This window comes from Octopus bimaculoides, chromosome 1 (genome assembly GCF_046866305.1).
Source record: "Octopus bimaculoides isolate indiv1 chromosome 1, ASM4686630v1, whole genome shotgun sequence".
In the NCBI taxonomy this organism is placed as follows: Eukaryota; Metazoa; Mollusca; class Cephalopoda; order Octopoda; family Octopodidae; genus Octopus; species Octopus bimaculoides.
In genome coordinates, this window is record NC_142928.1 from 149124649 (window position 1) to 149142037 (window position 17389).

Below are 17389 nucleotides of genomic sequence, written 5' to 3' on the forward strand. Positions count from 1 at the left end.
ATTTAGTAATGACCATCCTGTCTTTTGTTTTTTTTTGTTACAGACACAATGATGTAACTATAGTTACTTTTGTCTCCATTTTCCTTTGAAAGACACCACAACAGGGTGTAATTCGAAAAACAACACAAAGTCTTCAACAACACAAACACAGATGACTAAGAGTAATTTTGATAAGAATTTAGATAATTATAACATTAAATAAAGAAAGTGGCTAACACGATACTTTCTTTAAAGAAATACGGCTTTGAGTTAAAGACAACCTGGCAGAAAAAGAGTTTTCAGGTCTATTTTCACAAGGGGGACAACTGCTGTTATCTTGATATCAAAATGAACAACCGATGAAAACTAGATAGAATGTGATTCATAACATGAAAAATGATATAAAAATTTCTAACTTACCATAACAATTCGTGTAGATACTGACCAGAACTCCGACCCTTATTTATATCATATGCATAAGCATAAATTTTGGCCCCATTTCCATCACGGTCTACTTCGACTCGAGCCTGGAAAAGAATTAAAACATTTTTGAAAAGCATTTCATCATCAACAAATCAATTTGTTAAATTGTAACACACACACACACACACTTTAAAATAATCAACATTATAAGTATTTGAATAACTTGCAGATTGTTAGGATAGCAATAATGCTGTCTCAGTACAGATTTTCACACAATCTAATAATACAGCTTTGCAAAGACAATTTTGTTTGTGAGGACCAGACACTTAAATTATTTCGCATAACAAGAATAAACAAAAATGACAGTTACATCAGAAGAAATAATTAAGACAAATTATGTTTTATTTATTTCTGTAGAAATGAGAACTGTTTCCAAGTTATGTAGTTTGATTTGTAACCACATGTTTCAGGTTCGATTCCACTGCACCGTATATTGAGCAGGTGTCTTTGACTGTGGCCTTAGGCTAACCAATGTCTTGTGAGTGCAAATTGATAGACAGAAACTGTCCAGAATCCTATTGTATGTGTGTGTGTACATGAGCGTTCATCTATGTCCATACTTATGCATTTACTGTCTAAAAACTGGTGCAGTTGATATTAGTGTCTCTTTAAGACCTGTAATTAGCAGTTCACAAATAGAGACTGATAAAATAAGTATTTTACTGAAATAAATACTGGTTTGATATGATCAATTAAACAATACATATTCTTTTTCTGGTTTCAGTCACTGAACAGGGGCCATGCATGGGAAATGCTTTCAGGAATTTAGTTAATCATACTGATCATGCATGTCATCAGAGGCAATTAAGTAGGCTGATGTGAAGTTGGGCATTTGAATATAAAATACTGTGCCAGAAAACCCAGCCAATCCATGCTAGCACTAAAAAGAGAATGTCAAATGATTATATATATATATATATATATATATATATATATATATATGGAAATTTGTTCTTCATATATTGCATATCTGATTAATAACTTGAAAGCTTTTTAGCTAATTTCAGATTAAATTGGTTAAAAGGTTTTATGAGGTGTATGCGTGTGTGTGTGTGTGTGTGTGTGTGTGTGTGTGTATGCACATGTATGTATAAATTATTAAATACCTCAAAAGGCATCTACCTGGAAGAATAAAAAGTGGACACATTCTATGACTCCAGCCTCTAACATGATGGAAACCGTTATTAACAATCATGCCAGGGTGGTGAGCAGGCAGAATCTTTAGAGCATCAGAATTTTTCCCTTGCAGTATTTCTTCTAGTTCTTTACACTCCAAGTTCAAATCCCACCAAGGCCATTTTTTTCCTTTCATCCTTTTGAGGTCAGTAATATGAAGTACTGAGGTCAATAGTATTGATTAAACCCTTCCCCACAAAACTCTTAGCCTTGTGACTAAATTAGAAACTTATTAAAAATCAATTATCTTGTATCTTAATCTAACATTAGTGATCATCAATATGGACTGCAGAAAGGGAAGATTTGGCTATGTGACATGAATGTGAAAGTAATCACAAGTAAAGCCAAACTGCTGCATTTCATGTGAGCTAGCTAAGCCTTTAGCAAATTGTAGTGTGAAAATCTCCTGGTCAAGCCTTTTTAAGGATTATGCTGATTAGTTAATCACTGGGATCTAAAGCTACTTCATGGGTCTGCAATAATATATATCTGCTTATGTATAAGTTTCTTTTAGTTTCCTATGCTTCCCTTGTCACATGATAGATTCTCTTCTCTAAATCAATTACCTGCTGTCACTCATTTCTGCACAGATGACACAATAACTTTCTATTTCTCTTTATCCTTTAAAGCCAATGCTTTGTGCTGCAAATAGCAGCAGTTCTCAGCAGATACCAACCTCTTCCATTAACAAGATGCTGTGCCACAATATCTAGTGGGAATCTGATAATTCCTGTTGTAGCATAACTAAATGCAACTCACCATTCCTCAATTGCGAGTAGAACAACTTTGTACAGGAATCTCTGCTTGAGCTATTCCTCCCAAGGACACATGGCTAGAACTCATCCTCTACAGCAGCCACTTCTGAAAGCCACATTTGCAAAATGATTTAAACTACTTCAAAGCACCTGGTTCCCTCTTTAGAGCCAAGTAATATTTCAGCTTTGAGGAGATACTGACTCATTAAAAATCTCAAGTAAGATCCAGAATGGAGTATTGATGGCTATCATTGATAATTCATCTTCTTTCATTAGTGGCATCATAGAGAGGTCTGATCAATCAGAGTTGACATGAAGGTTAAACAACAACAAGCATCAAAGACTACATGCAGAAAAAAAAAACCTCATTCACTATACTTTACTTCTTGTCAAAATGTCAATAATCACATCATCAGATTGAATTTGCACTATTGCATCTAATATATATATAAAAAAAAATAATCCTGATCTGTGAATTTTGCTAGCTGTACTTCAACAAGTTCACTACACTCATACTCACTCCTGTTTCTTAACATCTGTACTGTTTTTCATCTCAAATCTTACAAGCGAAGCATCACATGCAGACCTTTCAATCCAAAAGAATAGTATCCATAACAATTTCTCATTCTTGCTATTTCTGGATTACCTCACCCCACTTCCAAAAAATCATAGGAGTAAAATTCAGGTATGAAGAAACTGGTGAGGATCTTCATTGGTAGCAATAATAATAGTAAATCCAAAGGATAGCTTGTTGAGTATCAATAATAGGTTTGGTTACCAGAAGTATCAATAAATTCAGGTGATGTTTCAAGTCACATGCCTTTCAACTGAGTGTCAAAAAGGAAAATGTGTAACCAATCTTAAACCTTTCTATCATATCTTTGATCCACAGAGGTAATGTATGAAATTTACTTCTAGAGAAAAATACAAAACCAAAATGTAAAATCATACGCACAAAAGTAAGTAAATCTGATGTTACTAGATTTAATGTCAATCAAGATAGAGATTTGGCAACTGAAATGGAACCCAGGAGTGAAAATGTAGTAGAGGTAATGATGAGCTGTAATAAAACATATTGAATAGAAGAGCATCTGATCCAATGCCAAGTGAGAAAAGTAGAGAACCACAGTTTTGTTGAACTACTACTAGCTGCTGGCTTATCAACTAACTATGTAGCAAATATTTCAGAAACACAATAGGTTGTTGCGATCATACACTAACAATATATTGAAAGATATTAATGGGTGATATTATTCTGGTGCTGTACAATGATACTAAAATATGGAAACTACTGAAAGAATACTTCAAACTAGGAGTCTATATTGTTAATACACCGCTCTATATAGATGATTCAATTATAATATGAAGACAATTATTATTTCAGTTTCAGGCTGAATTCTTTCTCTGTGAAACTACTGTCAGATGTAATTTTGAATAATGTTAATTGAAGTAAAATGGTAAACAACATTTCTGGATAAATTAAGGTTGTTTAATTGTATAAGACTTCAACACTAACAATTAAATTAATTAACAACTACAAACATAGGTGAAGGCATTGTCATTTGATTAAGAAATTTGCTTCACAACCACAAGGCTTCCAGGATTGATTCTAAAGTGCAGCACCTTGGAAAAAGTGGCTGCTATCACAATCTTGAGTCGACCAAGGCCTTGTGAGTGAAACTATGTAGATGGAGTCTGTGAGGAAGCTTGTTTGTTTATCAGCAAGAGATTTATCAGCAAGAAATATGACAATTGGTGTATTGGACAAAAGTATTTTGTGGTATTTAGACTAAGTTACAGCCTTTTATGCCAAAGTGGACTTAATTATATGATAGAAATTGAGAAAATAAGTACCAAAGTACTAGGGTTAATATAATCAACAAAGATCCTCAAAAGGTAATACTCCAGTATGGTCCTTGATAAAAATAAAAGAAGGGTGAGCCTACACAACTAAGTTGGCAGAGGTTTGAACAGTCCGATATTATTAAAATTGTTTTTACAGCATCTTATTAATCAATGATGGTGAAAAGCTTACTGTGTTATCAACCAAACTTGCTGAGACAAGCAGTCATGTACATTGTGTCTAAGGTTGCATCCCATGTTCATGACTCAATGTTGGTGTAGAAGTTGCTCAACCTGTTTAATATAGCTGTAAATTCTCCCATTTACAGGGGTATTTAGCTACCATATTAAACTGGTTGTATAACTTTGGCTGTAGTAGAAATAGATCTCACAGACTTATTGATCACCTGATCAATAGCCTTCAACTACCGTTGAGCATAATTGTTATTAGTTCTGTTACTAAAAAGAAAGATTTGATGAATGTTTAGATTTAGGAGATCAAATCACAGAAAAATCAACAGCATACTTCATTCTGTTTAAACTCAATTTATAAAAGATTACAAAAAGCTGGACTATGTTTGGTGAACTGTCTTAGTGGATTACTCTAACAAACCATCTGATATATTTGAAACTTGTTTCAAATTTAGACAATAAGCAGAGGCATGGATGTGTGGTTAAGAAACTTACTTCTCAACCACGTAGACTTGGATTTACTCCCATTGCAAGGCACTTTGTATAAGTGTCCAAAGCTATATGTGGATTTGGTGGACAGAGACTAGAAACCTGTCGTATATGTATAAATGTGTGTGTGTACCCTGTACTGACATGACATGATGGTTGCAAACAAGCATCAATATCATACAAGCAATGTCGTTCATTTCTAGTCTTTAGTGAAAAACGTCTGGTTATTGGGAAATATTACTTTACCTGGAAACATGTGAGAGTTGGCAGAAGGAAGGGCATCAGGCCATAGAAAATCTATCTCAACAAAATTGCTGAGGCAATCATCATTTTTACAGTTCTATTTTTGTTCTTTTTTGTTGTCATGCTTACATGTGCTGGACAGGTTTCAAATCATCTCACCTCTTGACCAAGCCCTTTGTCCCAGCTTCTCCAGCAGTTACTTCCTATCACCAACCACATTACAGCATGAGCTAATTGCATTTTATCAGGTTATTAGTACATGTTATCAGGCTACAGCACATTAGTCTGTAGCAAGACTAATGACTCACCACTGTCTTGTATCAGTTATTTGGAGTTACTGCAATCCTAGATGAGTTGCTTGTGATAGAAATTACCAAATTACAGATCAACATCTCTGTTTATTTACTCTTTCCTTTAAAGAATTACTTTATGAAATTAACATTTAAAATGTTACATATTCAGGGATTTAACCACTGATCCTGCTAAGTTGATCAATTTTAAACTAGATATATGACAAAGAGAAGGGTAGAATGAAAGGTATATGTGTGTACACACACAAAATTAAGAAAAATTCGGTCCTTCATATAACTGCAGTAAATTCTATAACTTCATATAAATAAAATAATTCAAATTTTCTTGACTATTAAGTTCATCTTTTGCACTTTCAATTGCCCATTTCAGCCAGTTATATCTTCAATTACTGCCATCTGTCCATTTCTTAAATATGGACATTGTTCTATGCCATACTTGAACTCAGAACCTTTATGCATAAATGAAGGCTGTTAACAAGCTACAGAGTATTAAACAACATTAATACAGTCAGCTCATTTACTAAGTTGATTAGGATATTTACTAATAACCTTTATTTTAGAAATAAAGAATCAACATTTAGATCTAGTCTGGGTCAATGCACTTATCAAGGAGCAGAACACCTGATGATTGATTAGAGGGCAAGTCAATCAAAATTTTGTGATCGAGGTTAATAACTTATAAAATTTTAATTATCACAATATCTTGTTTAGATATAATTCTCTAGAATGTAGAATAACATTCGAGAAAATTGATAAATAATAACCAATAAGCAAAGATAATAGGTTGCAAGAATGGATCTCTAAAATTAGTAACTTCTGCCAGAGGTCAGTAGCAGGACTCTAGTGGTGATAGACTGCCTATAGTATAAAGGTAGATTTAATCTCAATAAATAAACATACATCAGAACAACTATATTGTAAAATAAGAGACTTATCCTAATTACATCCTACCCAACCACATGAGTGTGATGTTTTCAAAAGGTGTGAGGAGGGAAGAAGATTACAGTTTAGATAGATATATGATTTAGGGGATGTGCACAAGAAAATCATGTATCACCACAACAACACTACCAATATCAGCAAGCCAATGAGTGAGCATCTCTGGCCTTGCTCAATCTACTAGAAATAACAGTAAAAACCTTCCTCCAATCATACCGTCTTCATAAAGGAAATATCAGATAATATAATTAGATGCAATATGTCAATAATAATAACAACAATTTCAAATTTTGGCACAAGGCCAGCATTTTCAGGGGAGAGCTAAGTCAATTACATCAACCCCAGTGCTCAACTGGTACTTCTTTTATCAATCCTGGAAGGATGAAAGGCAAAGCTGATTTCAGTGTAAGTTGATCTCAGAACATGAAGACAGACAAAATACCGCTAAGCATTTTGCCCAGCATACTAATGATTCTGTCAGCTTGCTGCAATAATAGTAATAATAATCCTTTCTACTGTGGAGGCACAAGGCCTCAAATTTGTGGGGAAGGGGATTTAATCAATTATATCGCCCACAGTGTTTCACTGGTACTTAATTTATCGACTCTGAAAAGATGAAAAGCAAAGTTGACCTCAACAGGATTTGAACTCAGAACACAGTGCCGGGTGAAATACCGCTAAGCATTTCGTCCAGAGCACTAATGATTTTGCAGCTTGCTGCATTAATAATAATAATAATCCTTTCTACTATGGATACAAAGCCTGAAATTTTGGGGGATGGGAATAGTCAATTACATCAACCCCAGTGTTTCACTGGTACTTAATTTATTGACCATGAAAGGATGAAAGGCAAAGTTGACCATGGCAGTATTTAAACTCAGAATGTAAAGACGGATGAAATGCTGCTAAGCATTTTTCCCAGCATGCTAACGGTTCTGCCAGCTTGCCACCTTAGTTATAATAATAGCAATGACACCAATAATAATAGATGGAATAGTCTTAGGAGCTAAACAACAACAACAACAACAATACCATCCCTTCTGTTTAAAGTCAAAGTATGCTCATCGACAAAACAAAGTTTTCCTGTCAGTTCAAATCTTTCGTAACTTCAGCCTCTGGTCTGGATAATGTCAATTTCCAATTTCTAACATGGCTTCAGCCGGAATATTCATCTCATGTTTATAGCAAAGCAATTTCATCTTGTATGCTCTGACTAATTCCTTTCATATCTAACTGCTATCCCGATTTACTTCACAACTCTAAACTGCCTATCAAGGTCAAATAGCTCAGCCAATGAAGCAAGCTTCTTCATAAGCAACAGTACTTTTACCCACACATTCCATTCTAGATAGTAAACTAATACTGACTCTAAGGAATAAAATAAAGTTTGGCTATATTAATAAAGTATCCAAGAGTTAAAGGTGTTAGTTGGTGGTACTAGAGTGAAAATCAATAGATAATGAGGATAGATGAGAACTATTTGAATTGTAATGAGAGATAGACAGCAATAGAGTAGCCAGTAACCAATATAAACCTAACAACCAATATTCCCACAAAACATACACACACAAACAAAATATGATGAGAAATAGTATGGTTTCTCCCAATAAACGATTTTCATTTCTTCTTTAGTTTCTTCTACACATTTGTCAGATTCAGATACTTGGATTTCACAAAGTAGGCAATGTAATCTGAATACAGATCTAGTCAGGAACCAATATTACAACATACACTGTATAAATTATACTAGCAACAGACATGAGCTAATAAGGGAGCATTTACATGGTGGATAAATCTGCTAGGAATAGCAACCAAATCTTGCCATAAAGAAGGTTTAGTGAACAATATAGCTCTGGACATACAAAACGACAGGATGGCCATGACTTGTAGAGCAAATTGACCTGAGACCAAACAGCAATATTAATTACACTAGCAGTCATTATTAATAACTAGCAGAAATACCCGGCGTTGCCCGGGTTAAAGAGAATAATGAAATCTAAAAACGCCGTCTAGACTACGCATCATCTTTATATATAGAGATGTATATACACACACGCACCCAAACACACGTATATATATGTATATCAATATAAATATATGAAAGTCAATGAAGTTTCGTAAAAGAAGGTGATCATGTACATACTTTCTTGCTGTTGTGATTATAACACCTCATTGTAAACTATGTTCCTTGTTTTCCCTTGTGGAGCATATACAAATAGGTTTTTTGTTGCTGCCCACTCTTGAGCAGCCAACATACAGTTGTCCATGTGAGAAGCAGGGCTCTTCCAAGAGAAGACCAGCTACAGACAGTGTTTGACCCTGATATTTGTTTATGGACATGGCAAAAGTCACACGAAGGGGGAATTGTAGTCTTCTGAATGTAAAAGGAATGTCTGCTCCTGATGGAGTAAGAGGAATTCTTGGAATAAAGACGTCATCCCCCTTTTGCACATTCAGAAAGAATGGCAGCCTCGATAACGTGTGACATCATTTTCTAAATAATGCTCATCTGTTATGTTCGGGTTAAAATTTCATCAACATCAAAAATATATGAATTTTCATGGGAGTTATGGCCGTTATGCAAAGAATATAATTTCCAAATTTCATAAAGATCCATTCAGTACTTTTGACGTAGTTTTGGATAAGAAAACAAAGACTAATGTGTGTGTTTGTGTGCATGTGTATGTGTGTGTGATGGGTGTATATATGTATAGATATCTGTATGCATGTATATATGTATATATGTGTACATATTACATGTACATCTCTATATATATATATACATCTACACATATATATACATATACATGTATGTATAGATCTATATATATATACATATACGTGTACATCTATATGTATACATATACATCTCTCTCTTTCTCTTTCTCTCTCTCTCTTTCTCTCTCTCTGAAAGTATCTGTCATTACAGTATCGAAATGGTGTACATATACATGTATATGTATACATATACATCTCTCTCTCTCTCTCTCTCTCTCTGTGAAAGTATCTGTCACTACAGTATCGAAATGTGATTGTTTCAGTTAGTGGAATAGTTTCATTTTTAAAGTGAAAGTATTTGACATGAGTGTTTTTGTTTCACTTTTGACACGTAATACTTAAATAGTGGAGGAGATATTATGTTGCCGTGTGCTCGAACTCTGCAAGAAGTTAATAATTTTTTTTTTACTAAAACACAACTGGAACCCTAAGTAAGGCATGTGTAAAATTTGAATGAAATTGGTTGTGTAGTTCTCGAGTTTTAGGGATTCACACAGACAGACAGACAGACATTCTCATTTTTATATATATAGATAAAGGCACCATACTGTGAGTCTAGTACAGCCAAAATTATTGGTTAAATAGGTAGACAAATTTGAAGTATACGAACACTTGCTGATTTTTTGGCATATCCAGAAAGTGTCCAAGTATGTTTAGTTTTTACAAAATATTAAAAGCTGACAAAATTATATCAAATTGGTACTAACAAAATAGCTGTAATAGCTCAAGTAGATAGATGCTATATAGTGACATACAGTGAGTTAAAGCAAATAGATATTTTGTAGTAGCTAAAAATAGACAGATGCTTTATAGGGACATATAGCCATATAGAAACTATGAAAGTTTGATAACACTACAAACAGAACAAATTAGAGATGTGCTCATTCTGTGTGAACATTTAAGATTTAAAAAAAAGGAAAACTAAATGAAAGATACTAACAAGTGAATGCTGTGTTTAAGAACACTTGACAGTGCTTGATCTTCTTTTTCAAAGGCACTTAATGTTGTTAGATCTACTGATAGCAAAAGTATCTGTTGGCCATCATTCTTAAATCTACAGGAGATTCTACATAGTTGCTTGACCTGCTAGAAATATCAGCCAATTCTCTATCAAATCACATCTATTGTGTTGTTCTTATTTTGAAGCTATGAGAGGGTATGTGCTTTGTTTCTCAAATGATGAGTAGTGGAACAACAAAAACAATTTATGTCTGAAATATCATTGATCATAGGTTTACAAGATCAAAACTGACCTGAGGCAAGACAAATGAAAACAAGCTCCAAGCTAATATGAGCATATCCTACCAAACAAATTCTTTTTTGTCTTCTGTTCTGCTGATTTCAGTTTATCATCATCACCCTTACTAGTAAATAAAACATCTTTTACTGAAAACTGCCAACTCCTATCTTTTCAGTGAAGTTTACTCTCTCCCTCTCTCTCTCTCGCCTTGCTTCTCTGACAGTTAATACATTTGGCTCTCCACAACCTACTAATTGTATGTAACTGTCAATTTAATCTTTGTTCCAATCAGTCAATAACGAACACAAAGGACAGACAAATAGAAAGAAGAGCATTAATGATCAAACCAATGTGCAGTGATTTTGAGTGAATTCCTAAATATCTGCAGAGTTAAGCAGATGAATCCAAGGTTGCTAGGATTGGCAAGATTTATGCCATTTTAAGAGTTAGGCTAGTTTAAGCATAAGATAAATGTTCACTTCTACCAAACTTTGTTTGGCATTATTTCAGTACATTTAATGAATTTATATCAATAATTGAATACCTTCTGTATGTTAGCATCAACAAGTGAGAAATACTTAGCATTCATAATTTCATGGCTTCTTTATTTTCATCTTCACAGCTTTGGTATGTGGGTGTGAAGGGGAGATGAAAGGGGAGTGAGATGGAGAGACAAAGACTGTTATTGAATGAAAAATAGAGAGGCTGAAAAAAGTACTTGGGGAGATGAAGAGTTTCATCAGTCACTAAAAAAAAAATATAAAATTGAGTGAGTGAAATTATGGCTTTGCATTTTAGCACCAGGCCAGCAAGTTTAGGGGAGGGGGTAAGTTGATTATATCCACCCCAGTGTTGAACTGGTGCATATGTTATTGACCTCAAAAGGATGAAAGACAAAGTCAACCTCAGCAGAATTTAAAGCTCTAGAAGAAATGCTGCTAAGCATTTTGTCTAGCACTAACATTTCTGCAAGCTTGCTAAGATGTATTATAAGACAGGTAAGACGTATGAGGCACCTGTGCTGGTGACACATAAATGGCACCTGTGCCAGTGACACGTAAATGGCACCCGTGCTGGTGTCACGTAAATGGCACTCATGCCAGTGACAAGTAAGAGGCAATCATGTTAGTGACACATAAGAGGCAACCATGCCAGTGACATGTAAAAGGAAACCGTGCTGGTGACACATACCCTGCATCTGTACTAGCGACACATAAAAGGCACCTGTGCCGGTGACTCATAAAAAGCACTCAGTACATTCTCTAGAGTGGTTGGCATTAGGAAGGGCATCCAGCTGTAGAAACCAAGCCAAAATAGACTGGAGCAGCTCTCTGGCTTATCAGCTCTAGCCAAACCATCTAATCTATGCCAGCATGGAAAACAGACATTAAATGATGATGATGAATCTACAGCAGTTAATTGGTTAAACATTCTTTCAAATTCTTTGCATAGAATATGGAGCGAAATTCTACCATAATCATGAACACACACATACACACACATTTGTGAATAAATATATATATAAACACACACACACAAACACATGTCTATAAAATTTATCTTCAGAATAATTTTGCCAACTGCCTTCATAAAAGAGGATAGTTTTTAGAGTTGCCAAAACTGATTTCTAACTGACATTTTCAATACAAGCAAAAGAAAATGATAGAATAATTTGGCATATTTCTAAGGCATGTTTGGCATTTTGAAATGAAACCAATCTAAGATGCTCTTGTTGAATTCAAGTATTATATATTTTTTGCATGATACTACATACTTGATCAATAACTATTGATTATTAAAACAAATTATCATAGTATTATAACATAAAATATTCATAATATATACACTTGAAACATAAAATTCTTGCTATAAACCTAAAGACAAGAGATATAACAAATTTCAAAACAAACTAGGTAAATGTAAACATTAGCACTATAAATAAGGATCACAGAAGCGATTAAATCAGTGTAAGTGAATATTAAAGAGTTTGAAAAGTATTGGCTGAAAATATTCAAAAGACAATCAAATCTTAGGTTAAAAACAAAAATACTCAACTTGAGCAGTGGAATATAAACTGAAGACTAGGCAAGCTAAGGGGTGTTGATGATGGCTGCTGCCAAACAAACCAGAACTGTTTAAAATAGCATCAGTACATAACTGAAGAATAGCTTCCTGCTAAAACTATGTACTAAAATACCAACAGCAGTAAAATTTATGGCTTGATAGCCATTCTTATTCATGTTTTATAATATACACTGCAAGTAAACCATATTTTTTGCTTTGTAAAATCAAGGAAACAGGTGCAGGTATGGCTGTGTTGTTAAGAAGCTTGCTTTTACAAATAAATGGCTTCAGGTTCAGTTCCACTTCACAGCACCATGAGCAAGTGTCTTCTACAAAACAAGGCTGACCAATACCTTGTGAATCAATTTGGTAGACAGAAACCTGTGTGTGTGTGTGTGTGTGTGTGTGTGTGCTTGTATGTTTGTGTTTGTCTCCACCATTACTTGATGACCAGTGTTGGTTTGTTTATGTTCCTGTAACTCAGCAGATTGGCAAAAAAAGAGACCCATGGAATGAGCACCAGGCTTAAAAAAAAATAGATACGGGATGATTTGTTCACCAAAACCCATCAAGAAGGTGCCCAGCAGGGCCACAGTCCAATGATTGAAACATATAAAAGTTAAAAAGATAACCTCCAGCTAACAGTTCTAGCAGAACAACACAAACTTTATAATAATAAATCATGTCAGTTGCTGCTTCTGCCGCTGTTGTAGTTCCGTCATAGATATCAACAATAACAATAAGGTGAGACTAGAGGGAAATTTACATTTCAAACAGGCTGAGTGACCACACTGAAGCTCCCTTGTTGGCAAAAACTGATTGTATAAACACTAAAGTGATTAATAAAATAGAGAGAGAGAGGGGGAAAAAAATGATTAGTTGGATATGTTTATTAGAGAGAGGATATTAAAATTTGAAGTTTTAAAAGATGCAAGTTCATTTTAAATTGATACCAGAGATTTGACTTTGTCAGTCAGTCAGTCAGTCAGTCATTTATAGTGAAGGAAAGGGAGGTAGAGGAAATACCATTAAATGAAATGATTCCAACGAAAATGTCTCACTAATCACATGTTGGTATGCAGCAAAAGTTCTGAGGGAGTTATAATTTCTAAACATTTCATTTTGTAGAGAATGTTCATTAAACAGAGCCTTTATCAAATACCAAATTAGCCAAACAGTAGCACAGAGATTGTGAATAAAACCACTGACTGGAAACCAAAGTGTTGTTAAGCTGCTGTTCAAAGATCAGTTTGCTTGTTCTCTGAAAACAAATTTACACATGGAAATTTATAGAAAACCAGAGTCAGCAGGTGAAGCTATTGTTTAAGCAGAGTATCTCTGTTGAATTTTCAATGGTTCTTCAAAAAGGCTTTTATTATAGAAGGGAAAAGGAGGATCAAGTTGGCATATTGTGGTAATAGTTCTCTGAATTTTTATAATGTCATTATTAGATATCTAATGTGTTCAAGAAAGTTTAGCAGTGAGAATTTTTACACTAACTAGGATAATACAAAGTAATTTAATGCAAAGTTTCTTTGTGATATATGTGTGTGTGTGCGTGGAGAGAGAGAGAGAGAGAGAGAGATGTTCAATACCACTGTCATGGCCTTAAAAGTTTTGAAGTCAAATAGACAGGATAACCAGTCTATAGGGAAGAGTGAGAAGAAGTCTAATGTTAGAATTTGTCAAGAAACAGAGGTTCCTATTCAGACTTGAACTTGTATTTTTTCTCATTTTCTTTACATGTAATATTCCTATAAAATTCAACTACATAACCATTATTCACAGATATTGAGAAGATTCAAACAGTATTTACTCTTAAATCATTCATCTACTTCTAGCAGACATCATCTAAAAGTAATATTCAAATTACTTCAAACCTGGTTAGTTTCACTGCATAAAAATTACCTTATGGTTTGCTGTGAGATCTAGATTTTTTTTTATATATTACAACCTATAGAAGGTCTACTTAAAGAGTAAAATGGTAAATTATCTACTTTTTTTAACCACTTAAATTTAAACCTTTGCTTTTTTTACAGTAAAAAAAGACAAGAAAGCAAAACGATTTGGTGGGAGGTGGGTATTAAAACTCATCTTATCTTCTTCAGATTAACTCTATAAATATTTGTATTATTTAAGTAGAAGATTACAAACCTTACAAAGAATGGATTTTTAATGAGAAATATAAAAATAGAGAGAAGAAAGACTACCGAAACTTCCAACTGTGCAATGACATGATAAAAATGCAGCCAGTTTTTCAAAATGTAATCAGCATTGATAAAGGGAAGCAAGCAGCTATAAAAGTTCCTTGAGAAATAAACTCTTCCATTTAATACAAGTAGAGAATATTGAGATTGAAGAGAGGGAGCCTTTGCAGTTATGGTGGCAGTAGTAGTGGTAATGGTCACACGATGATTGGAATAACAATGATAACAGTTAGGCTAAACAGTACAATTTCAAAAAGCAATTAACAACAAAAGATTTCCCTACTACATTATTATAATTCCACAATGAATTTCTAGTAGCTTGACAGTTTGCTTTTCTTGGGTTAACAGAAAATCTATTATCTATGTTCAGTGCATGAACCAAGAAATTGCTGAATTAAAATAAGCTAAAAGGGGTCACACAACACTTTCAGGGTTGACTAATAACTTTGTTTTACACTTGTTGCCCAAGAATTCATGTTATACATACAGAGTGTTAATCATCCTGTCTTTTAATAACCTTGAGAGGTATCAATGCCCATCTAGGTAGCCAAGGAGAGCAATGTTATGTATTTTGAGTCAAACACCACTACAGAAAAGTTAAATTCTCAATCCACATAAACCATTTAAAGAAAATAAAAAACAAAAAAACCCATGTCTTTGGATATTCTGAATGTTCAAGAATATATACCAAATTACTTTACCAAGAATGAATAAAATTATTTCTATTTTGCTCCTTCCTTAGAGCTGCAATTTCTTGAGCCCCGTGCAGACACAAGTGGATGCGTACATGCACACACACACACACACACACATTAAACAGTATTTCACAAACACATTTTTTCAACAATCTCTGCAACCTGAAATAATCTCGTTAACAAATACCTTATTTTGCAAGGGCCTAAAAAAAGTTGAAGACATTGGCCATTCTTTTCAGGCTCAGGAGAGTTTAAGCTCATGTGGATAGATCAAAACTAGCATACACTTATTTGTATGCCTGAACTTATGAGAATAGTGAAGTATTGAATAACTGTCAGTATTTAACAATTGACAAAACCCAGAAAGAAATTTTGAATGACTGACAAACAATACTTGGTTATTTATTACTCATCATATAGCAACAACGAATCAGCGTAGCATATATTTTGGTAGATTGCTAAATACAGGAACCAAGCACTAATAAATAACCTGAAATTAATAATAAACCAAGTTGTACAACAGATAATCTTTTAACATATCAAAAGTAATATATTTGAGTATATTAATATTGATAATGTAAACAAAAGAACTAATTTTTTTATATCAAAATATTAAGTGCACTAATTTAATGAAGACAAATCTTAGTTATTCTATTATTATTATTTGAGATCTCAGTGGGAAACTGAATATGAATCTCTCTCTCTCTCTCTCTCTCTCTCTCTCTTCCATGCACATACATTTATTTCTTAGTTCCTTTGTTGTTGGATAAACAATTCAATATCATGAGTGCAGTGTATTGCCCATAGCTTTCTTGAGTTTGATACTTTTATATATATAGTTCTAAATATACCAATAATTACATTCAGTGTAGTGAGCATCTAGTTACATTCTTCATGAACTGAAGTAATATTTTCCTTCTGGATTCTATCCAACTCACTTTCATATCATTAATGACTGCAAGGAATGCATAATCAATATCACAACCCTTTCTTCCATTCCTTGTAAATCAGATACCTTATACAGAAGTACAAATATTGTTTATATTTAGTCATTGTTCATATTCAACTTTTAACAGGAGAAAAGGTAATGCCCATGACTTCCTCCTTTTCTACTGGTGGGAGAAAGAAAAGAAGGTATCTTCAAACAGGGGTTCTGGCCCAAATGCATACAACAAAGTAAGCTCCACTAAAGGTATTCTAGTACCATGTCATAATCTTAACCCCTTAGCATTCAGATTTCTTTGTCAAATTTATTGCTTATCTATTCACATTGTTCCAAATTAGTCACACATTATTTTGTAGCTTCAAGATTTCAATTGTGTTTGTATAGTTTTAGAATGATACTGTTGGGTAGGTGCGAGAGGTTCAATCTGGTTTGTTTTAACATAAAACAGGTAGAATACTGGGGCTGGGTATAACTGGATTAAATGCCAAAGGGTTAAACCAAATGACAGATGAAGCCTATCACTCAAGTAAGCTAAATGTCATCATCATCATTTATTTGTTTTCCATGCTGGCATGGGTTGGATGGTTTGACAGGAGCTGGCTGGCTGGATACCCTTCCTAACATCAACCACTTTACAGAATGTACTGGGTGCTTTTTCTACATGGCACAAGCATGGGAGCTTTTTATGTGGCACCAGCACCTGTGAGCTCACAATATCAAAATATATCAATAATATTTCACAAGTTAGATTATATTCAGAGTTTAGTAGATTGGATTAAATATTTCCTCACTTCTATCAACAAGTCATTATTTTTGTAAGGTTTATAGATAACAAAATTAAGTATGAAATCTTCATCACAAAATGTTTCATATCCTCCGCTATAAAATAGAATTGTGGACACTAACTTCAGTGGTTGTTTGTTTCTAAAGAGAAATCTAGTGAGCTAATCTACAATTTATAAAAAATTAGAATGTGCTACACAAGTGCATTTTCTTTTTTAAAAAACTCTGTCATCATGATTTATCAATCAAACCTTACTCTGGAATTTG

General features: G+C 33.9%; 1 protein-coding gene across 2 annotated transcripts in view; it reads right to left on the reverse strand.

Annotated features, from left to right (window-relative positions):
* LOC106881381 (zinc finger MYND domain-containing protein 19) overlaps window positions 1-17389 on the reverse strand; it is a 231250-nt gene that overhangs the window by 20316 nt on the left and 193545 nt on the right. For both annotated transcript variants that reach the window (XM_014931790.3, XM_014931862.3), the window contains exon 3: window positions 400-506. In XM_014931790.3, coding sequence (XP_014787276.1) covers window positions 400-506 — 107 coding nt within the window. The remainder of the gene's footprint in view (window positions 1-399; window positions 507-17389) is intronic.